Raw genomic sequence first — 25417 nt, 5'->3', positions numbered from 1 at the left:
TATTATATTTTTCTCCTCTTTGAAAATGAATCCTGCATTGTGTGGTGAGAATGTGAGAAAAGTCAATGTGAGTTAGCAGCCATGATTCTGATCCACCAACAATAACATTCTAAACAAAGTCAAAGCAGAATTTACTGGTTCAGCATCTCTGAGCTAAACACCAGAGTGTTGTTTTGTTTCTGAATGAATCGGTGTTATTTAAGTGATTGAACGTCTGATTAAGACACTTTTCTCCACCTACTGGTGTTATATTAATGCACATCCTGTTTGAAAAGCGAAGAGACAAGCACAGATTTCATTTTAGAAAAATACTGCAGAAATGACTGCTTTTAAACTGGTTTCAACTCCAACATCTGCCATTGGTTGGCAAAACAGATAGCCCCGCCCCCGAACTCCACCATCGAGAAAGAAAAATAAAAGTCCTCTGGACCTTTTTTTCTCTGTTTTGATGATATTAGTCATTTACAAAAGATCTCAAACAGATTATCAATACAAACAAACTTTAATTTAATCATGATGTTACAGAAGTCAGCATGTACTTAAAATAAAATCATGTTCAGGCAGGACACTTGCTTTTAAAATACCAGATGTTTGCTAAATGTATAATTTTTTCCCTCCCAAACAATAATGCACTTTTTAATATTAATATTAATATATCATGGAGGAAGACGGGCCAAAACCAACCACACACAATTAGCTTTTTTTAATCTTCATACTTTTCTTTGTTTAATCAGAAAAAGGTTTTCCTCGGAGGGACACATAGGAGAACCTTTTGCAGCTTTATTTTGTCTCTTTCTCCTTCTCCTCTCGTTCTTTTTCGATATTTGATCGGTTTTCTTTTCATTGTTCTTTTCCAGTCCAAAGAGCTTCTTCTGCGTCACACTGTCTTCACGAGGGGATGAAAACACTGTCGTGGTGTGAGGGCTCTTTTCACAGCCTCTAGGAAAGTCTGCGTCTTCATCTAAAACGATACGTTTAGATTGCGTTTTCTTTTTGGCTTCCTTCTGGCTCTGCTTTTGCGGTTTAACCTTGCTCTGTGGCGTGGGTTTGCTGTGGTTTCCTGGCGTTTGTGAGTTCTGCTTGAAATTCAAGTGTGTGTTCGGTTTGTGCGCTTCTGGATGGTGTTTGGGTGTGTGTGCGATGCGTCTCTTCGGCGTGAGCTGGTTGTTGTGTGAGTATTTGTGGCTGGTTTTAGGTTTCTTTCTGGGCGGATGGGGGGTATTTGTAATGAAAGCTCCATCAGGTGAAATCAATCCTGCTTCCTGAAGTTCTGTAAGAGACACACTTCATTAAATCCTTAGGTCTCAATCTTTAGATCTTAATCAACTTATCAGAACAAACCTTTGGCTCGCTTTTTGAGTCGATGATTCCGGCAATTCATGTCCTTCTTTGTGTCATAATAGGAAATGAATGGCAGGGTGGGATACGTCCCGTTATACATTCTCCTCTCAGTGCACTCCTGCAGAGAAAACCCACTTTAATCTCATATGGTATTTAAATGTTTTGCTGGGTGGTTTTTGTGGTTGTTATTGATTGCAGAAAGCAATCAGCAATCAGCATAGATGAGGCTGATCCACTCACATGGCCGAAGTGTCCTTTCTTAGAGCAGTTATAGCAGTAGGCCGGTCTCCTGCAGGCATCTGGATCACTGGGCTTGTGGAGGGGTCCATTAGTGGTCTACAGAGAAACGTGAAGATACAGAGTCACAAAAACTTCAGAATGAGAGTTTGCCTGCCTCCTTTGAGCAAAATGCATAAAATCTTGTATTTGATGTCTATAACAAGAAACATAGAGAGAAATTCCTTCATTAACACTCAGTGCTGTACAATTTCGACAGTGACCCTAAGGCCGTCTGACTGTCCCCAGTCCCATTTACAGATTGAAAACTAACTTTAATCTACAGACATGCCACAAATTGAAACTTCTTCAGCGATCCCGTTTTTTAACCAATTAATGTACAGTACATTACTCTTCCAGTAATCCATGATTTACTAATAAGGAAGTGTGTATAGAAAACACACTTTTAATTTGAGGTTTCATTGCATATCCAGTGGGAGCCCCAGTTCTTCAAAGAAATAAAGGAATCACTTAACAGACAAAGAGTTTTTTGTTGTTTGGTGGGCCCCGGTCCTCTGGTTGAGAACCACTTGACCCAAGAATGAACATTCTGTCATAATTTACTCTCTGTTTATATCCTTTGTGGACCACAAAAAGAGAAGTTTAGCAGAATGTTGATGATGCTTTTTTTCAACAATGGACCATTTTTACGATGCGGTTATGTGCATTTGTGCCATGTCAGGCGTGTGAATGCACTTGTGCCCTTTGTGTGCTCGTATGTCAGCCAATACCTGCGTTATATTACTCGACTTCACTCAATTCAATTATTATAAACCTCCCTTGCATTTCCCAATCACACTTTCTTTCTCCCATCATCCTCTCGGTCTCCTCCTCCCACACCTCTCTCACAGACATTCAGATTATCTCTAGATTTTTCTTTTCTTTGAGGTGATTTAAGGGAGTGATTACCGAGGGTATCAATAAAACCCAGTAATGCGCTGGTGATAAGGCCAGCTTTGGATGCCTGTGTGCATGTGTGTGTGTGTGTGTGTGTGTGTGTGTGTGTGTTTCTCCATCTGGTCCTGAGGAGCCCAAATGCGTTTCATGCTCCATCGCTCTCCGTAAATACAGCAGGATAAAGAGGGTAAGCCGACTGGTGCGAAACGTGTTTGCATGCATCTGTGTGTGTGTGTGTGGCCGGGAACTACACACATATTGTCTTTAAATGTCTCCTCAAGGGGGCATCGAGACATACACACACTCATATATGCACATTTTCTATAAGCCCGCACGCAGACACATTTTAAACATATCTTCCTCCTTTCCACACGCTGTCTCTCTTTCTTTCTGTCCTGTTTTCCGCATTTCTGAATGTTTCTATTGCTCACTTCACACTACTTCTAAATCTTACTGTTGTTTCTCTTTCCGTCCCTTTGTCCTTTAACTCTTTCTTCTTTTCAACTGTACCTCTCTATCCACCTTTTTTCATTCTCATTCCTGCAGATATCTCATGTAAATTGGTGTGTAAGAAGACCCTCCCCCATCACAGATACGCTGTGCCCCTGAGCTCTTGTTATCACGCTCACGCTCGAATGTGATGGAAAAGGAGGAAGACAGAAAGAAGGAACAAAAAAAGATGACAGGGCGACCCCTCCTTCATCAATCCTCTGTGCATAAGAGCTGCTCAGTGGCACTATTAATTACCTCTCTTTAGTGTGTGTGTGTGTGTGTGTGTATCACCTCGATCTGAAAGGATTATCGGGGCAGAGGTTGGCCTCTGATAACACACACACACACACACACACACACAAGTTAAAGTGTGTGTTGTGCACGCAAGCTTGTGCAAAACTACATTCGTAGCCACAAATATCTTTCAATTGCACCATCTTTTTCAGTTAGTTAAGAGTAATTTAAAACAAAGTGATGACAAATTTGAATCTGAAATATATCATATTTTCTCATTCAAATTGATTTGTAGTTAAAATTATTTTAACGTGAATCTTGTTTGTAGCTTCAAAACATGTCTTACTGTGACCCTCGCTGCTACCTTATTATTTGGTTGGGTAGCATGTCATTCCCAGCAGTGACCATCAAATATGTCTTTAAAAAAGGATGCTTTTTAATCTAGATAATGCAAAATAAATAAATAAAATAAATAATAATAATAATACAAATTCTACAGTAAAAATCTTTTAAGGGGTTAACTGAAAAATACCTTAATATATGCCATATATGAGAATTTGTAAATTGTTTAACAAAATATGTAATTTATTATAAAATACTGTCAAGAGTGTTTTTTTAACAAGTAAAACAAATTAATGAGCGTATAATTTACAGTCAAACATTCCCGGTAAAAGTCATTTTGTTACACATAAAATATATATTTTTTTAAATCTAAATATAATTTTTTTTAAATAGGTGATGTACATTAGGGTGTTTCATTTTCAGTTAACATTTAGTTGTAAAATATAGACACCAATAAACCAACCTGTAGTACCTGAAACATTTATACTGTAAATTTAAGACATTTTGTAGGACATTTTGTTTCAAGGAATATCTTATAGAGTATAGGAATATTTGTGCTTTTTGTTTTTGATGTAAAAAAAATGTAGTGAGAAATTTGTGGTAAATAGAGGGGTCCACAATCAGAGAGCAAGTCAAATTGGTTATTTTGGTCAACGAAAAGCATTCAGTGCATTATTCATGTTCTGACTTCGAGTTAATTTATTCATTTACCAATTTTCTTTTGGGGGGGGGGGGGTTAACTAAGCATTTATCTAACTCTATAAAAAAGAAACCAACACTAAACGTATTTAAACCAACCAGAACTACAAAACAGCCTCTGAAGCGGACTTACGGATCAGTTAAAATCATGATAGATGCTATGAAGTTTTGAAGTGAAACCACCACCCTTTCCTCCTCAAAGAAAACAGACCTTGTGCTTACACAATCACACGCATAAGCAAATAAAACACACATTTACACACACACACACACACCATCCTGGCAACAGTGCTTCACACCTTGGCTACAGACGGACACAACCTTAATCCATAAACCCACATCAGATTCAAACTGTTTCCAGTGTCATCACAATTCACACACACACACACACACACAGTGTAAACAGTCTTTGTGTGTTTGGTGGATTACGGAGAGGTGGCAGATTTGGGGTGACTTTTGCATATGTAATAGAAAACTCTACAGAACCCCCCAGAAAGAGAGGAAAGGGGTGAGGTGACAAGAAATCATGTAAAGACATTCACCCTTTTCATCCCGGCATGGATTCAATATAAGATGATCCATCGAAATGGCATCACTCATTAGACAACTAATAAAGATTATGGATTAAAAAACCATGATTGACCTATAACATGTCTTTTTAGAGAAAGAGAGAGAAAGAGAGAGAGAGAGATAAGCAGATCAGGGTTTATTTTGCAATTTTCTGGATTTAAGGGGGATCCAGAACATTCTGAACTCTTTACTCTGAATTCTTCACTTCACAATCTGATACAATCCATTCAAATTAAGGAGTAATAATATATAACAGTGCTGTCAAATGTTTAATCATATATAAAATAAACGTTTTTGTTTACATAATGTGTGTGTGTGTGTGTGTGTGTGTACTGAGCATATTTATTATGTATATATAAATACACAAACATGCTTTTATACATAAGAAATATTTTTTATTTACACTTAAAATATTTATATTTCATTTAAATTATAAATGTAAATATATACACACACACAAGTAAAAATATTTTGAAAAATATATTCACGTTATTCACACACACACACACACATATACATATACATATATATATATATATATAGCACATCAAGCATAAAACCTCTGATAGCCCTAGGGTTGTAGGATATTTATCGTATTATGATAATATCATATTGAATCAGCAGCTTTGAACGAATCGCATGAATAAATGAAAAACTCATTAAGATAGGGACCTATTATTTATCCATGACGAACCCAAACCAGCCAAATACTTGGCAAAATTATTAATCGACAAAATGTACCCCAAAAAATAAAAATATCATTGTTTGCCAATGATGTTCTTCTTAGGCTAAAAGTGGCAATACTGAAGGCATGTCACCGATATGTTCAGAAAGTATAAGAAAAGAAAAAAAAAAGTTTTCCGAACATTTTTCAGAAATCATGAATTAATCCCTACATTTAGCTGCCAATTCAGTTTCTACATTTAAACCTCAAACCACACATCCCTTTGCAAAATATTGTACCAAAACATTTTATGCATAGTTGTACTATAAACTAAAGAAATAGACTTGACTTTTATATCAGCCTAATGCAAGTTATCTGAAAACATACAACCGCTATGCAAACTTAAAAACAGGTTCTTTACTGGCAAAGATCTTTTAGCATCCATGCTTTCCTTTCCTATGGAAATATGTTCTTTGGATTATGAAAATACACTACGAAAAACACCTTTTCACTGAGAGGGAAACTCAAAATGGTTCTTTTATGGCATCGCTGTGAAACCCCTTTCTGAAAGCTTTATTTTTAAGAGTGTCGTAACGCTATGTCAACAAACCTGTTAAATTCATCTTTTTCATGTTTGTTCCTCGACAAAATATTTCAGAAATGTAAAGAGGATAAAGAAAAGGATGCTCTGACTCATTTCTGTTTCTCAGCTGAAGACCGTTTACTCTTCTGTCTCTCTCAGTTCAGTAAGAAGTGTGTGTATGCGACATGTAGGGCAGAAAGAAGATATACATTTTTATATTTTCATGCCAGCTCTGCTTGCCTTTGTAATTCAAATGCAGACACAGGAAACTGACAGCCAAAAGACGCACACATACACACTCTTAGACTGATGTTCGGCCATACACACATGCCTTATAATGCTATCGATCCCTGGCCTGTCATGCAATGCCACACACACCAATCTCTCTGTGCCTGCCTTCCAACTGATAACCAGAAGCCATCGTCCAAACCAGCGGAGGAGCAAGAGACAGCGTGTGGGATTGTGAGTTTAAGAAAGAGACAGAAGCAAAGGAAAAAAGAGAAAGAGCCTAAGAACGGTCTTTGCATCAGAGATGAAGGGGTTTGCATCTAACGAGGTCACAATATCATGAATCAATTCTTCCAGGAAAAAAAAAACTTCATACTAAACTCAAAAAAACCAAAGGAAAGAAAAGAAGAAATTATATTATGCTTAAAAATGGGTAGGATAGGAGCAATATGATTTTTCCCATATATAATTTTTCTTTTTCTAGTTACATTTTCATTTTCCAGACTGATAAACAGAAAAAGCTAATCTAACAGCTGAAAGGAAAAATAATCGGTTTATAAGCAAAGACTTCCCAATGTTTTCTGCTTAAATGAAAACCTGAGTTTCAAAGCATGACTCAGAAGAAACAAGACATGACAAGAAAGAAAAAATATTTGCTTAAGGCCACAAAGAGAGATAAATTAATGGTATTAGAAAATGAAAACATCAGAATAGTTCCAAAAGGGCAAACAACAAACATCTACTAAAGCATTTGAAGTTTTTCCTCCTAGGTGGCGACACCACACAACCAATAAATCAACCGAAAAACAATATGCAAATGAAATATTTATAAAAACATATGCAGTAAGGATGCATTAAATTGATAAAAATAATCAAATACTATATTATTACAAAATATTTATATAATTTTTGGATGATCTTGAATCTTGAAAAAATATATCCTGTATAAATGCATAAAAAAGTAATAAGAAATGATTCTTGTGCACCAAATGTTTCTTAAACACCAGCATATCAGCATGATTTCTGAAGGATCATGTGACACTGAAGACTGGAGTAATGATGCTGAAAATTCAGCTTTGATCATAGGAATAATATTTCACAATAAGACTGTATTTCAGATCTAATGAATGCCGCCTGAGCATAAAATCAGAATCAATTTAATCAAAATGCATTCAAACTAAATTCTCAATTCAAGCTCCCACACATGTTCATTTCTAAATTGATTAAAAACCTGTTCTTCCCCTGAACTCTGATGTCTCTTATAAAGCTTCACCGTGAGGAAGAACAGCTTTATCCGAGCGCTCTGCTTTGACATTTTCACTGAGCTGTTCCCAAGGCAGTCTAATCGATAAAAACACTCTAAATAAACTGTCAGATAAAGTTTCTCTTCAGTCTTTACGTTCACACAAATATCAGCACACACATTCACAAATGTTTATACTTATTGAAGATAAATGTAGAGTTACAATTACACTTTGATGTTTAAATCTTTAATACATCATCTGATTGCTAGTCGGTTGCAAAAGGGCCCAAATAAAAAGAGCCAAACCCTCATAACTGCAGTACATCAGCTGAATCAGTAGATGGCGCCACATGTACATCACATTTCATGTATGTAGCCATCAACAAACTATATATTTGCTTCCCGTGCAAACATTTGAAGTCCAGACCTTTCTATCTTCTGATGGCATACGATATAGCTAAATGACCAATCAACCTGCAAAATATTATTTATACTGAAAAAGTAAAGTTTCCTGCTATTAATTAATTCATCACAAGGTTTTTGGACCATATCTGGCTCGGTCTTGCAATGTCAGAACAATATAAATATAAATATAAATATATTACAGAACAATATCCAGAAATGTTTATATCAACAGTGAAACCATTTCTCTTTATTGTTGAATTTCTCTTTATAATCACTTGATCACTTTGAACCCATGAACTGTACATTCCTCATTCATTTCACTTTTGCTAACAATTCATTTTCATGACGGTGTAAAGGATTACGAAGCTGATCAGCTTGAGGAAAGCAGGGATTTTATAAAGATGTTTTAAAAAAGGTAATTGCTCATTAATATTCTCTTAAAGGATTGTAACCCGTTTCCCCTTCATACCTGTAAAATATCTGAATTAAAACATAAAAGCTCTGTAAACGTGTTGCTAAATGCAACTAAACAAAATGGAAATATGTCCAGTTGTGCATATGTACAGAACACGCCTAAAACTGTATTTCTTTTAAGATTAATGAATATTTGATTTAACTTCTGGAGTAAGTGATGTCCTTATAGTGTTGTTAAAGCATGTTGTGAACATATTATATAATAATGTGGCCAAAAAAAAGAATCTTGAACCAAGGAAAAGAATAAACACACAGTGGCCCAGACAACACATATGCTTTGTAAATCCTCCTCTCTCTGCGTAGCTTCTCAGTGAACACTCGCACTTCTCTCAGTCTGTCTCCTTTGGGTTTTGTGGCAAACCTAACAGAGTTGAGTGGTTGTTTGTAAGTGAAGACAGGTGCAGGCCTTGCCCACACACACACACACACACACACACACAGTATAAACAGACCCAGTAGAAAGGGACTGGTCTGACAGTATGCCTTTTCACACCTGACTGGGTCTAGCATAGGGCGACAGGCCAGAGCTCCCAAAGCACCACACACACACACACACACGGTCACACTCACACACAGGGCTATCTGTACTGTATTTAACTTTGAGCCCTCTAGACACCAGAATAGTTTAAAGGCGTCTGTTGAGGGTGATTCATTTTAAGTACCTTCACACACACACACACACACAGAAGCAGGGCAGGACCCAGAGGATGAAAGTACTGCACATGCAGATGGACTCAGCCCAGCAGAACCAAGTGGACCTGTAGGAAACCATCACATGATATTTTACACCATTATAAAGCCTGCAGACTCTCAGAAGTCCACATATGTCCTCCACTAAGACACTGTGTGTGATAAAACTTTTTTTTTGATAACTATGGCTACCACTGAAATAATATTTCCAATTTTACTCCCATAAAACACTCCTTCGAACTGTGTAAATCACTTTATTCTTTACTTGTTTATTTGTTGTGTCTCATCGTATTTTTAATTCTGGACGCAAATTCACATCAACACACTATTGAATCACTTTATTTTAAAGTGACATTACAGTATAATTGCTGAATTATATTAATTAACTACATGTACTTACTATAGGGTCAGAGATTATGATTAGTTGCTTGCAATTATGCATAATTTACTCTTTTTACTGTAGTAAACACATGTAACATTTAACTATGTTTCCAAATAATGTATCTAATAAAAGTTAAATTAAACTGTCCAGTTATACATAGATTTCAGACATGCAGTAATTTAACCAAGCAGAAGCCAATCAACAGTAATTAAACAATATAAAACTAATATAGTGAAAAACTGTAGCAGAAGCTTTCCTGTAAAGCTAAATTAGACCATTGTACACTTGGGTTTTATTGTAGGAAATTAGGTTTTAATTATGTTTTTTATTATATATATATATATATATATATATATACATTTTTGCTAATAATATTAGTTTCTTTCTTGGTGCCATGAACTTAATCAGAACAAACTCAGGAAACACTTTTTATTCAACACTGAGGAAAGAAATCATAAAGCTGAGAAACGGTAGAAGTGAGGAAGATTTGAAAGACTTTTACCCCTCCACGCAGCTTTTTACAGGCCTGATGCAACCTTTTCTTTTCACCCCACCGTTCTGTTTTCTCTTTCTCCACCCCGCGCACCAGGCTAGTGCTAACGATCTGGCCTTTTCATTAGGCAGCCTAGCTAATTAGACTGTGTGTGTGCCGGGTCGAGTGACTGCTCGGCGCAGCGAGATGCTGGCAGCACATTTCATGCTTTATCACGTCTCTTAATTGACAAACAAGCTGCGCTTTTCTCTTAGGCTGAGGTCTATATTCTAGGAGTCTGAGCAAAAAAAAAAACTCAATGCAACAAATCCTGTTGTTTTGTTTTAAAAGTAACAAATATCTCCGAGATGTTTTTGAAGAGTGACTTTAACAGAAGGCTAGTTTTAAAGCAGCCCTTTGTGGTGAAGGAAAGCATCAGGAGTCCAGCATTTATACTCGTTCACACAAAGACAAAAGCAGCAGGACACAGAGTCTTTTCTCTGCAAGCCACAGTCATGACTCTAGTGCTCATGAGTGTGTGTGTGTTTGCATGCATGTGAGGTTTGACTGACATCTTTGCATGCATCTGTCACAAATGACTCCCTTGATTCAGATGTTTAACACAGTCGGTCACCTGGAATTCCCTCAGGGAGATTCTGTATGGATTCGTGCATAAATTATCCTTCATATTTTGTAGGAGAGATTAAGGAAAGAAAGCTTACTGTAAGGTGGTACTGTCTCCAGATTTCTGGGCAGGCCTGTTGAGAACAGAAAAAGACACGGTTGAAACCCAATATTTACATGACGTCTAACAGTTAAGAAAAAAAAAATCTTTATGGTAAAAAAAATAAATAAATCCATGGAGTGGTGCAGACATCCACTCTTTTCACCTTTGTTTCTGTTCTAGGATACATTTCCAAGCTTAGTTTTGTCTTCTTCGATTAAGTGTACTGCAGAAGGGACAAGTCAAACCTTTTAGGGCCCGTTTAGAAACTATTCATGAACCTGTTGATGTTTTGAAGGATTGAAAGAGAAAACCAGTTCATGAAAGTAAATGTACATATATAATATGAAAATTAAGATAAAACTGTAAAACGATGAGAGATGAAATGAGGAGAGAAGAGAACAGAAGAGATGAAAAGAGAAAACAAATAAGGCTAAAATGAAAAAATAAAATGAAAATGCAAAAGTAAAAAAGACAAAGAAATGACGAAAAGGGAAAAGAAAATGGAACAGGAAGTGGAAAAGCGAAAAGGGGGGGGAATTGAAAAGGAAAGCATAATAGTAGGAAAAGAAAGAGTGCAGTGTGTTTATCAGGTAGTTTACACTGCTAAAAATAAATTAATAGATTAATAAATTTGGATGCTTTGATGGGGGGAATAAAAGGTATTTTGAACACTGAGGAACATTAGACGTATACCAATTTGAAACAAGTTCATATTTACACATCCAAATCAGCTTGGTGGCAAATTAAGCACAAATGTGACCCTGGTCTTAAGTGTCAATTTTTTTAAATTAAGATTTATACATCATCGGAAAGCTGAATAAATAAGGTTTCAGTTAATGTATAGTGTGCATCAGGATCTGACAATATTTGGCCGAGATACAACTATTTGAAAACCTGGAATCTGAGGGTGCAACAATCGCCTTTAAAGTTGTCTAAATGAATTGTTAGCAATGCATATTACTGATCGAAAATTCAGTTTTGATATATTTACAGTAGGAAATGTATAAAATATCTTCATGGAACATGATCTTAACTTAATATCCTAAAGATTTTAGGCATAAAAAAAAAAAAAAAAACATGACTATTTTGACTATTGCTACAAATATACCCCAGATATTTAAAACTGGTTTTGTGCTCCAGGATCACAAATATTGTTTGAACATGTTATCAGAGTAAATATTCATTTAATTTTCAGGAAGTGCTACAAATCACTAAACATGGAGAAAAAAAGATGGCTTTAAATAGAAAATAACTTAAAAAAAAAAAACATTTAATTATAATAATATAATATTAAAATAAAAAAAAAAGTGAAGAGTGAAACCATATGAGGAAGAAACATAAAAGTGAAAAAAGGAAATAAAATGAAAAAAACTTTTTGAGGCTTCACACAATAAGTAAAAATATGCAAACAAGTTTGCATTCACAATAAATTCATAAAAACATTTACACATCCCAAACATGTACATTTTGAGAACTGCGGCCATTTATTATGAATAAGTGTATTAGAGCGAGCCAGAAACTGAAAAGAAAATGGACCGGCCGATATTTGTTAACTCTCAGAGTTCATTAACAAACACCACACAGCAGTTTTTGAGACTGGTGTAATTATAGATTATGAGCATAATGAAGTCATGTTGTGCTGGCGGCTGAAGAACTGTTTGTTCAGTTAACCAGCAAGATCAACTTTTCTGCTCATTCTAGATTCATAAACAACTATAGTCTTAGAGGATGATGGGCATTATGGTTATGATCATGTGATGTGAGAACTTGATGATCAGAACAACTTTTTACTTGCACTAATAGAATGCAGCAGAATATCTTGAAGCAGGATTGTGTAACTGCACCCGAATCCTAAATGTGTTTGTTTGTCGTGTTCTGCATGAATGGGGCTAATTCCGCTTCAATTAAAACTATGCCAAAATTATATTAAAACTGTTTCCCAATCACAAGACAGCAGAAGATGAATAAACATAACCAGCTTTTACGGTGAGGGAATGTGTTCCTGTTCAAAAACACCACTGAATACAATGAGCGGACAATATTTGTAACTTAATCTCATCTTAAAAAAAATGCAACGCTCATTGCGTGAGATGCAAAAAAAAACAATAAAAAAAAACAAAAAAAACAATGCAAGATCAGAGATCAAAGCAAAAAAAAAAAATCAATCCTGACTCATCCCTAGTTATAAAATGTGTTCCCAACCTTTGTTTTAACAAGCTATAGCGCCCCTCTTGTGGAGTGTGTCCCACTCACAGCCCGTGAAGCGTCTGTCTTAATGAGAGAAATAATGGCCCAAGAGATAGATGCACACACACACACACACCACTACTCACGTCAAAGAAATGTCCGGTCATGCCACAGCGGCGGCAGCATTTGTGCCAGTAAGCTCTCTCCAGACAGTCGTCATAAGTGTGGCCGGGCAGTGAGCAGTTCGAGCAGTGACGGTTCGGACAGGTCCTCAGTAAGTGTCCCCGAAGCCCACATAATGAGCAGCATGGCACCTTCTGCTCACACACACACAAAGTCACAATAAGGACAATTTTGAGTTGACTAGTGTTGTCAAAAGTACAGATGTCAGTACTGAAAAAAAAAAGCGACAATTCCAGAATTTCCCGCGGATTCACGAACAGCTCTGATTGGTCATTGTGTTCAGACACTCAACAGATATGTCTGTGATTGGCTACAGTGATCATCGTTTCATGTTCTTCACCGAGTGCTTGCACAGATACACACGGGAGCATTTGAAAGCCATGTCTATCAGCAGATGCCTTATATATATCATCTCATAGATGGATCCGCTGATAGACACGGCTTTCAAACAGCACTCAAAATGCTATGGTCACATTTTGAAATCTCTGTACTGACTGTTACCAACACTTTTAAGTTGCTATATGGCATTGTCTTTAAAGCATTAATGAATTATCCATTTTTATGTTATATCCAATGGGCTGATATTTGAAAGACTTGGTTCTGATTGGTCAATTGTAGCATTTTGCAAGAACAGCTAAATTAAATAGTTAACAGGTTTTTGGGCTAATGCAGTACTATAGGTGTCACTGAGTGGAGATGAGGGGGTCTCGATCTCTGCTGTGGGACAGGTGACTGAAGGGTGGATAATCGTATACCCTTGGTGTGGGACAGTTTTTAGAGAGATGGCCGGACTTCCTGCAGTTGTGACACGTGATGGATTTTTCAGCGTAGTAACGGTTTGAGATGCGCCTCGGGCCAGCTCCTTTATTACAGATCTGAGCCTAAACACACACACACACACAGAGAGAGACAAAATGGTAATCACCTCCTATGAAAGACAATCCTTAAAAATAACAATTATTTTCTGCTTAAAAAAAAAAAACAAATTGAAAAGTATATAAAATATCAATTTGAAATTTGATAAAATAAATAAATAAAAATAAATGCAACATTACCCATTTATCCTTTTCTGATATGGTCCAGTTCTTTTTATTCCCTTCATCGTTTGCATATTCTATTAAAAAAAAAGAACAGCACATGAGAAAAACAAACTGAAACCATCAACATGAATTTAGATAAAACTTTAGATTGTGTGATTATGTGTGTGTGTGTGTGTGTGTGTGTGGATAATACAGGAGGCCCACTCCCCTAATTTGACCTTCTTCTTTTTTTTTAGCTCACTCTCAAGAGACAGAGAGACAGTTACTACAGCAATACACAGCTGCAGATCAAGAAACACAGCTTTAAAATGCAGCACACACACACACATATAAAACTCCATTGACTCCAAAGTAATGAAAATACACAAAGCTGACCAGGGCCATCAAATTCAGCATAATAAAAAATTTACTGATGATAATTTCATAGCGTTTCATGCACAAACTGTACAAAAAATTCATGAAACAAAATTCTAATTCATATTTTCACACACAAAAAGAAACATTTAGACACACAAACACTATATATATATATATATATATATATATATATATATATATATATATATATATATATATATATATTTTTTTTTTTTTTTTTTTTTTACTTAAATGCAAAATATTAAAAATGGTCATAACGAAAACAAACCATATATATTCATTCATGAATGTCTTTTTTTTTAATCTACACACCAAAAAAATCATTGCAACAATGCCCCCCAAACATCCCTGAGGACCCCAGTACAATAAACAGGAAACATTTCCTTTAATCCTGATCCCCCACTTCTCACACACACACACACACCTCTGTGTCTCTACTAGGGGGAAATGCCTCGTCAGTCACGGCCCAGCAATCACACAAAGCCAGCGAAAGGAGGACTTCACTATGGTAATCCTGCCAGGCCAATTCACAATGACACACACACACACACACACATATATCAAAAGACACTATAATTTCCTTCTCATATGAATATTAGGAATATTTTCATAAATCCACCTAGTCTTCATCAAATACCCAATAATAAAATAGTATTTCTCCAATAGGCAACAACATAAAATAAACCTACCAGAGGGGGCGCTACAGAGTAAGCCAAAACCAACATCACACAAAACCCTTGCAGCGAGACGAAGATGGAGGGATGAGAAGAAAACAAGGGAGGGAGTGAATAGCAGAATAGCGACAGATGCTACTTGTATGTCTCATAGGCATGCTAATTAACAGAACCAACGAATAAAAATATGAGTTGTGCACGCAGGGTGCAACTTCATCAGTGTGTGTGTGTGTGTGTGTGTTTTAATGAATTCCAGCTGACTAATAGTCTGAGAGAGAAGAAAGCTGGCATGCACCCGGCCACCATCGTTGGGTCCATGGTTGAACAAAGTTTCAACTAGTTGCTTATTAGCATGCATATTACTATCATATTGGCTGTTTATGAGTACTTCTAAAACTCATTGACCACCCATGAGCCACCAGGAGCAAACATGGCAGATTTGAAATTTCATTACATACCGAGATTTATGTCATACTAACAAATTATTTTCTCTAGACATTATATGGATTTCTTTATTGTGCTCCATGAAATACCATCACTGTAGTCTCACTCAGCCAGACTTCTGACTATGGGCATGAAATTCACTCCACTTTGTTGTTTGCAGCTTGCGATTTTTGCATGCATTATGCATTTAAAAGAATCTGAGGCTCCCACCATTGAGCAAGGCATTTATAATGAGATGCATTTCCAAATGAAGCAGAATACTCAATGAGAGAAAAAAAAGGTAAAGCAGGATATTATTGACTTATCTGAAATGAATGGATCATAAAAAGCAGGCGTTCAATACCATAACGGAACAAGACCTTGATGTTGGATTGCATTCATTGGTGAAAACACAACAGTATCTAACCAAATCCAGAAACTGAAGGTCAAGTTCACCATTAAAATCATCTATGTGTCCTTTTCAAATTTATTGGCTAGTATTATATTACTGTTAAGTGGCAATACATTACTGCATTTATAACCAAAAAGATTTTAGAGAGGCTAAATCAAATACAACAGTAATAAAAAAAAAAAAATGCTTTAAATGCTAAACAGCTACGGTATGTGGTTATTCAGTTTATTTTCCCAGCTGATGTGACCTAGGTGATTTTAGCTGAAAGAGAGAGCATATTACACTCAAAACAATGCTGGGATGTTTTAACCTAACTTTGGGTCAAATATGGACTAAAACAACCATATGTGACCCAAAGTTGGTTTAAAACAACCCAGCATTTTTTAGAGTGTAACAACACAATAATTGCAACTTATCATCTCACAATTCTGACTTTTTCCTCAGAGTTGCATTTTTATATTAATCTATATTGTGTGATAAAAAGTTGCAATTACATTGATTTATTTTTTTTTATTCAGTGGCAGAAATGGGCTTCCGGGAGAAAGTGTATTAAAGGGATATTACACTTTAAAAAAGGAAACTGTCATCAATTACTCACGCTCATGTTATTTCATCCATTTTTATTTATTGATTTAATAGGGACCATATGCATTCATATAAACATACACCATGTAAATATGCCAGAATTAGTAACAACTACTTTTCATCTGCAGTCCCTAGCTTAGATTTTCATGTTGCATTTTTAAAAATAACAAACTTTCACGCTTCGAAAAAAATTTATAGACAATGTAAATGTATTCAATTTGAACAGTGTCTAGCAAGCAGGTCTGAACTTATGTTTTCCATATTTGATGTGCTCTGTGTGCGTAAATCACTGTTTATATGTGAATTAATGCAGCAATTAAAACGGTTTGTGATATGAAGAATTTGTGTCTCTTCGGACATTTTTGGGGCAATGGACTTTCAACGCAGGAACATATGTCTCAGATTTAATTCAAAATACATAGTGTTTTGAAGATAAATGAAAGTGTTTGTAAAGACAGCACATAACATCCCCAACTAAACCAGTGACACATGCATCCATCCTGAGCAACTCTCTCCGCACTCGTCTCCCTCGAATGAAACCATTCAGCCTCCTCCAGCAGACTCCCCGGCTCAAAGAGACGAAACATGGGACTGAACCCTAAAAAAGCTGATCAAAGCCTGAAGCAGGCCTCGCCGTTAACCAGTTCTGCAGGCTCTTTGTGCAGTGCTGTTGACTTCTGCCACTGGGCTTGCGGACGGGACAAAGAGAGCGGAAGAGGGGCCAGCAGTCAGATTAACACAGCCATTCATAACAATGGAGGCCGAGTGTGTGCGACCCCGTGCACCTTTGTGTGTGAGGGTGTATGTTTAAGAGAGGGAGAGAGAAAGGGATGGGAGAAGTTGCTCACGTTCAGTCCCACTTTTGGTTCTTATTGCAGGACACGAAAATATAGTCAGCCCTCCGATGGACCAGGGTCAATGTAAGTGTTTAGGGACAACTCAAAGAATGGTCACGTGACCTATTTGGCTAACATATACTTCTGTTCAACAGTTTGTTTGTTTAAAAAAAAAAAAAAGCTGAATAACTTTCTATTCATTAAAAAACCTTGGGGAAAAAAATTATTATATCAGTCTCCATAGATGTATTAAGCAGCACAAACACAAATAAGCATATTAAAATGATTTCTGAAGGATCATGTGACACTGACGTATCAGCTTTGAGTTGAAAATCACAGGAATAAATTACATTTATTTAAAAGAAATTACAAGATTTGCTGTTATTACTGTATTTTTAATCAATAAATATAGCCCTGGTGAACATAAGAGAATACAATTCTAAAAAAGGCAGTAGTATGAAAGTTTAAGTATCAAAAACTAATCAGTAATATTTTAGAAAGTATGCAAAATATTTTTTTGTTTTTGTTTCTTTGTCTGTATGAATTAATATTCTTTAGAGCTTGTTTGATATAATTTACAAATACTAAATAAAATATAAATATAGCCTATAATGTGTAATAATTATAATGTATAAATAACATAAAATTATAAAACGTTGCTAAAAAGCCTCACATTTTGTGGTTGGACAAGTCAAAATATATTATATATATATATATATATATATTTTTTTTTTTTTTTTTTTTTTTTTTTTATCATAAAATAAGTTTGAAACTAAAATCTTTTTTTTTTTTTTTTTTGCATAGTATTGATCACATCAGTTGTTTCCAACTGATTTCTCAAGTTGTATGAAAACGTATGTAGACAGAAGTCTTATTTAACCTCCAAGTAGAATGCAAAATGAACTATGGCTGGTCGCATTCTCTTCCTGTCTAAGAGGCGTTTCTTGGCCAGAATAAGCTGCGATGTGGACCAGACTCTTTGCCGTTAAGTCATAGGTCTGGTTTGTGAGACTATGATACAGAGAAGCATAGATGCCCCACAGAAGGGCAGTCATGGGGGGTCAGCAGCCCTCACAGACCCCCTAAAAAACACTTGACATGGACCACAGAGCAAATGCATTACGTCCCTATTCACCCTGCCTAGAGCAGACCTTAATCCAATCAAAAAGTGATCAAACACACACACACACACACACACACACACACAGCATTCACATCTGCTTGACCAAAGGCATGTCTTTCTCTCCTCCATTTCCTCCAATTCCTTCATCAGCTAAATAATCTCCTCACTCATACTCATGATCAATCAAATGAAATGAAATGAAATCAGCGAGAGAACAGGAAATTAATGTGGGAATGGGAAAAAGATGTGTTGCTAGCCGGATTCAAACACTTATTTCCCACCATCTACTAAGCCACAACTCTGTCCTCTCTGTTCCTTCATGCTGTTTTTTATTCTTTAAACCTTTGTCTTTATATCAGAAATGCCAGATTTACATCCACACGGGCAATTAATCTCTACTTGACGGAGGAGACGGAAGGCAGAATTCAAATGAGCGGTGCAGTGAAATGCATCATGGTCCATGAACAGACCACAGTGAGTTAGGTGAGCAGTGGTGAATGTGAGTGTGAAAACCAAACAGTGTGCAACAACGCCACACTTCAAAGACAAAATATACACACGGGGTACTTCACTACATGAGAGTGCAGAAAACATATTCACTAGTGTTTCACACTCGACTAAATTCAAGCATCCGGTTGGATCACAAACAGAACATGCTGGAAGAGAGGACCAGGACATCAAATCAAGCAGAAAGAGACAGACATGTTGAGATGTATCCCTCTCAGTCAATACATCATCATGTACAGGTCGATTATGGATTACAGCGGCACATTTCATTTCATGCTCAGTCTTCATGTTTGCAGCTCTGCTGTGGAGCCTTGCAACATGGATTACGCTGATATCTCTATTGCACACATACACACAACTTTATCACCTTATCTTTGGAAGACACACACACACAGTTTCTATATTGTTTTTAAAGGGACAGTTCATGTAAATCTGAATTCTGTCATAAGTTACTCACTTGAATGCCTCGATTTCACCAGAGACACATAAAAGTAGAATTTATTCAAAAATCATTACGCAACTCTTGCCATACAAGAAACAAATCATAGACACCGAAAACTATTAAAAAACAACAACACTTTTAAATATAAAGGTTCTTTGTTGGCATCTATGGTTCCACGAGGACCTTTACATTAAAAGCGTGGCTTTAGTGTTGAAAAAAGATCTTTAAGATTATTGAATGTTCTCCATGCTAAGACAATTATTGTTTTTTTAACAGCTGTCCACTGAATGGTTTTTTAGGGGCATATATATCACTTAAAAAAACTTTTGGAAGCTGTGAGTGTATGGAAATATTATAGTTCATATGACCTGTGCACTATATTGCAATTTTTCTCAAGCCATATAATAGCTATTTGTTACAAAAACAGCCAACATTTAACTCATTATTCAGGATGAATTGAAATATGTTGGAGTAAATATTATAAACGATGTGTTAAAAGTCCTCGAATTTTGTGTTCCAACAAAAATGTAACAGCAATGCCAAGTAATGCTATCTAATACATAAATATGAATTATGATAGAATTAGCATGTTTTGTTTGACTTTGTGTATGCATGCACAATTTTCTATGGTTATATGCATAAAAAAAAAAATCATAACCATATCATAACCTTTTTTTGGCCTCTATACATACACAGGCATGTGTCAAATAACTTGTATCATAACATTATGATCCCTCTCTTAAATAATAAATACATATTTTGTGTAGCCCATGTATAATTTTGGGGCCAAAATTTTTCCTGTAATTGGCGTTTTTTAACCCCAAAAAATAAAAAATACAAGCAAAAATGTTGGGTTAGTTGGTAGTAATATAATTAGCATTAAAAGGAAAAAGTTAAAGGAATATGAAATCAGGTAAATGTTCATTAACGATGGTGTACAGTAAGGATATCCTCAAGTCTGCCAAACAATCTGACAATCAGTCCATATTACACCAACTCTGCTGGTACAAGAAGATACTGTGGCATGTGGACAAATCCGTGCCTTCTACCCCAGGTTCATCATGGCACACAGTGCATGCTGCCACGATCATGGCATTCCTGACTCCTCGTGTAAAGAGGGAGGTGGGGCAGGTGGCCAAACCTGTCTGTCAATGTGCCATTGCCTCTTGCAACCCAGGGGGGGCCCAATTACTGCCCAGCGGGGCACGGTATGGCAACAGCATGGCGGAAACAAGGCAACCATACGCTCCAATCAGAGTGGCAGACGATTAAGTGACAGGGGATGAGGGAAGAGAGTCACATGGGACTGAGAAAAGCACACGCACACACTCAACATCACTCCTTGTACTTGGTAATCTGATGTCAAGATAATGAAAAAACAAAAACAAAGCCTTCAACCATAAAAAAACCAAAGTTCACCAAAATTCAAATCTGTCCTTATTTACCCTCATATCATTCCAATCCTATAGGACTCTCCTTCCTAAGTGGCAAGGCAAGGCAAAAGCTTTGAAAATTATACAAAAATTGACTTAATTAAAATGAATGTAAAAACAGTTAGAAATAGAAAAGGATTTTTGGAACACAAAAGGAGAAATTCTGATTTTTTAGAACAGTGGCCAAGGGCTTATCAAACTCCAAAATGAACAAAAAAAAAAACAATTCAAATTTCTATTTGTCAATATTAACTTTGTTCAAAATTATAGCTCTCAAATCGCATTCATATTGGAAACCATATATTTTCTGAGAGTAAAAACTGATGTTTTTGTCTATTTCTAACACAAAGCTTCAAAGGAGTCTGAATACATTGTTTATTTAAATATTAAAAACTAAATTAAAAATATTCATTATAAATTATATTATTTTATATTATAAATTATATATAAATTATTAAATCAATTATAAAAAAAATAATCATAAAGTATTATTATTTTTAAGTCGTCTGATCTAATTTGGTGTTGATTTTATGTCATTTTTAGAAGCTTGATAACATATGCTTTTGTTTGCATGGTCAAAAACAGCTCTAGTTTGTGTTCCATGGAACAAAGTCATAAGGGTTTAATAATGACATGAAGCTACAAACAAAACAAATGCAAAAAACATAATGGACAGAATTGTTATGTACTGTAAACATTCATAACTCTGCATGAACTTACATTCATTTAAGAGTGATTACAGAAATTCATCTAAATCCAGTAATGTTAGAAACAGATGAAAAAAATAATGATGCAAAGGATGTAAACTTGATGCAAGAGTACTGGTAGTCAGACTGCACGTGCATCGATAGAAACAGCTTGTGTGCACATGCACATCTCAGTCATGCTCAGTCACTCGTCACAACGCTAGTCTGTGACAAACCTGCTTTAAAAGCCCACCAGAGAAATGTGTCCCCAGCTTGCCCTGCCGTACAAATGAGAACAGCACTGAGACACCATGCATATGCTTAAATATGCTAAATACTATTGCAGCAGTTTTGGCACCAGTATCAGATGTATAGCTTGTTTCTGAATGTATTTGAGATGCATGAACATCATTACTAGACACCAATCTGTTAGCATGTTCTATACAGTGTATATATATTTCAAAACTGTGATTCCCTGTGTGGACAGTTATCTAATATTCCAAACCTTTAGTTTTCCTTCTGCTTCCACGACGTATTCACAAACATACGAGAAGGAAAAATTAAACGCTTAATAAAGCCACTAGCTTGCGACTTCAATTCTCCTCTGGGAATGTTTTTCTATCGGGCTGAAGGGCAGATCGACTTTTCATGATTGTTATTATACGAAAAGAGATAAACTCCATCATTAATCGGCTACATTCCCTTTCCCTTACCACTGATAGGAAGAGAGAAGGGCTTTTCTGCTTCCCATCCAACCCACACTGTAATTAGGCCTCCCTTACATTCACTCACTCACTAAAATGTAAACGTGCACACACACACACACACACACACACACACACACGGGATGCGAGAGACAGCCGTGTTCAGCAAATTAAAAAAATTGTCATTAAGTGGAATTTACCATAATGCTGCTTTATCTTTCTGTGGCTGGGGGGGCTGATGAACTGTGTGTGTGTGTGTGTGTGTGTGTGTTATGGTTCTGGGGAGTGTGTGGGAAGTGGGGCTTCTGTAAATTGAAAAAGAAGAATAATCCTGCCCTTTCTATTGCCCTCTTCAGTCTCTCTCTCACACACACACACACACACATACACACACTGCAAATCCATAGCCATTGGGGTAATTAAATAACAGCGCTTTAAGATTCTAATTTGTTTTTTTTATTTTCCTGCCGTAGCCCATAACTGGACTTTGGGAAAGGTGGAAACAATAAAGGATGGATATGAAACAAGTGGAAACAGAAGACACACACTCAAACACACATACACATTAAATATAACCAGACATATTAGATTAACAAACATAAAGCTGGCATTATTAAAAACGATATCTCAGTCTGGAATTATAACGAAAGACAAAGGGAATTATTTCTACTTTTCCCTCAAGAGATCCAGGAAAAATCCAGGTGGGGGGGGGGGGGGGGGGATTGTGGATTCTGGGAGGACTGCACTGCTCAGCTCGGACCACCTGGAATAAAATATGAGTTTGGGTGGGGTTCGGTTCCATCAGACTGACAGCAGGCAGCACGCGTTAAAATATCCGTTGCATTGAAACAAACGCAACAAATGCGGCGTTTCCACACACGGAGCATCAAGGAATACTTCAACAACGATCTAAATCCCATGTTGTTAAACAGGAAGCATAAAAGAAAGACACTTTTGCCTATTTCCGACAAAGTTATACAAGCAGATAACTAGTTACTGTACAGACTAAACTAACTAAGTGATCACAAAACAATAATAATAATAATACACTAAGACTAAAAATCTACTTACAGTGAAAGTCTATGGAGAAAAATTGTTAATTTGCCTCTCAGACTTATCAACACATACTTATTTTTGTGTTTATGTATTATTTAAACTATTTGTGGTATTTTCTGCGTACTGAACGGAGAACATTAAAACGTTTTAAATGCTACTTCAATAAAAATACTGTTTTTCTTATGAACATTGTAGGATAAAGTCCCATTACAAAAGTAGGTTCTCTCAGTGCCCTAAAAGAGATTATTTTATACGAATTACTATGAACATTTCTGTCCAAATACCATTATTGTTTAGAGTTAAAATTACAAACCTATCTAGATTTAAGCTCCGTTCACACCAAGAATGATAACTATAAATATAATGATATTAGCGTCCACACCAGCAAGTGATATCGTCCCAAGCTCGTTACAGTAGGATGGATTCTGATTGGCTGTCAATGTTTGTATCATTCATCCATTGCAGTCAGATTCACAGAGGAAGGTTTTTTTATGTAGCTTTTAAGTAGCATCATTAAATGATTAGCAAAATTTCACAATATCTACATCAATTTAAAGTGATAATTAATGGTTAATTAATGGTAAATAATGGTAAATAATGGTTTGTGACAGCATCCTGTTCTTCCCTTCCAATAAAAACCCTAAGAGGATTCTTTTAAACAATTGGAAACCATTGTATTATGGGGTTTCTGAATGTAAAAATCAATCATCAATAGAATATGATACAAAATAGCATCAGATGATAATAAGCTTTTTAATGAAAGGAGTGATGTTTGCATGTTTCCATTAAAACTTTTTAAATAAACGGATAATTAATGCATTTTATAAAATACTTAAGAAAATTTTGAAAAGTCTCCCACTGACTTGCATTGTTAAAATGATCACCATTTAAAATCTAACTAACATTGCTTACATCACTGAAATATCTGGTGCACAAAAGCAGCATTACATGATGACTGTAGTCTACAGATAACAGAAAACAAAAGCATATGCATGGCATCTCCAAAGCCAAATTGTATTATGTTAATCTTTACTTGTGAACAACAAACAAATTGGCTTTTTGTTTTTTTGTCCCCATCAGAAGATGCTTTAGCAGGTAGTGTGAATATATAACCCTAAAGTGCCCTTGCACCATATATCGGAAAATCCCATTACACCCAAAGGGATTTGCCAATTGAACTGAGCGTATTTATATGATAGGGTTTAGGGTTGTGGGCTAGATGCATATCATTTGTACATGAAACCTGCATATCATATGCATGCCAACAAATGTTGTATCATATACATGGGAAAACCGCGTATTATGCACATGACAAACACATGCATATATTCACGCCAAAGTCCATTTTTGCGCATCAATATCACAAGCTTTTGTTTTTTATGTATTATTTATACACATTTTCATGAGACTGGGCTCTACCAACAGGAGGTTTCTTTAATACACCTTAACGTATGCCTAATGCTCTCACTAATACCTCTCTATTTGAATGTAGTCACTTAAGGCAAAGCCTTTATGGGAAAAATCTATTAAATATGCCATCAAAGAGTACCGGTGGTTTAGCCTAGAAAAGGATTACATTCAGGACCCCTCGCTCTCTCTCTCTCTCTCTCTCTCGCTCTCTCTCTGGTGCATGACAGAGACAGAGACAGAGAGAGAAAGAAGAGGAAAATATATATATAAAACAGGGGGTTGAGAATAAGATTTTTAGATTAGGCCTAATGCTGAATAAATATGGAGAGATTTGCGGGAGGAAAGTCAGTCACGCTCGGTACCTCGTAAACACTCTTCATTTCTCCTTCTGCTGGTCCACCGGGCCACTACGCTGGTCAACAGCGCCAACCCAATTACTATTGATCACCACACTTCAGGAAAATGAGAGAGAGGAAGAGAGCGAGGGTAGGAAGGTAATAGACAGATAGACATCCAAATCCATTCAAAAGCGAGCGCCACTTTGGCCTGCTCACTCTGGAGGCCAAGCACAGTGAATACTGTGAAGGGTGCGGTGTTACCGTGTACTCATTTAGTGCAC

At 36.2% G+C, this 25417-nt stretch overlaps 1 protein-coding gene across 3 annotated transcripts in view; it reads right to left on the bottom strand.

The window, feature by feature from the left end:
* Positions 1-483: 483 nt before the first annotated feature.
* LOC127959151 (zinc finger CCHC domain-containing protein 7-like) overlaps positions 484-25417 on the bottom strand; it is a 37394-nt gene continuing 12460 nt past the window's right edge. For all 3 annotated transcript variants that reach the window (XM_052558344.1, XM_052558194.1, XM_052558273.1), the window contains exons 3-9: positions 14145-14203; positions 13845-13970; positions 13053-13223; positions 10715-10750; positions 1582-1677; positions 1342-1459; positions 484-1270 (exon numbers count right to left, since the gene is read on the bottom strand). In XM_052558344.1, coding sequence (XP_052414304.1) covers positions 711-1270; positions 1342-1459; positions 1582-1677; positions 10715-10750; positions 13053-13223; positions 13845-13970; positions 14145-14203 — 1166 coding nt within the window. In that variant the 3' untranslated portion in view covers positions 484-710. The remainder of the gene's footprint in view (positions 1271-1341; positions 1460-1581; positions 1678-10714; positions 10751-13052; positions 13224-13844; positions 13971-14144; positions 14204-25417) is intronic.

The sequence above is a fragment of the Carassius gibelio genome, chromosome A1 (genome assembly GCF_023724105.1).
Source record: "Carassius gibelio isolate Cgi1373 ecotype wild population from Czech Republic chromosome A1, carGib1.2-hapl.c, whole genome shotgun sequence".
Lineage (NCBI taxonomy): Eukaryota > Metazoa > Chordata > Actinopteri > Cypriniformes > Cyprinidae > Carassius > Carassius gibelio.
This window is presented reverse-complemented; position numbering and strand designations above follow the sequence as displayed.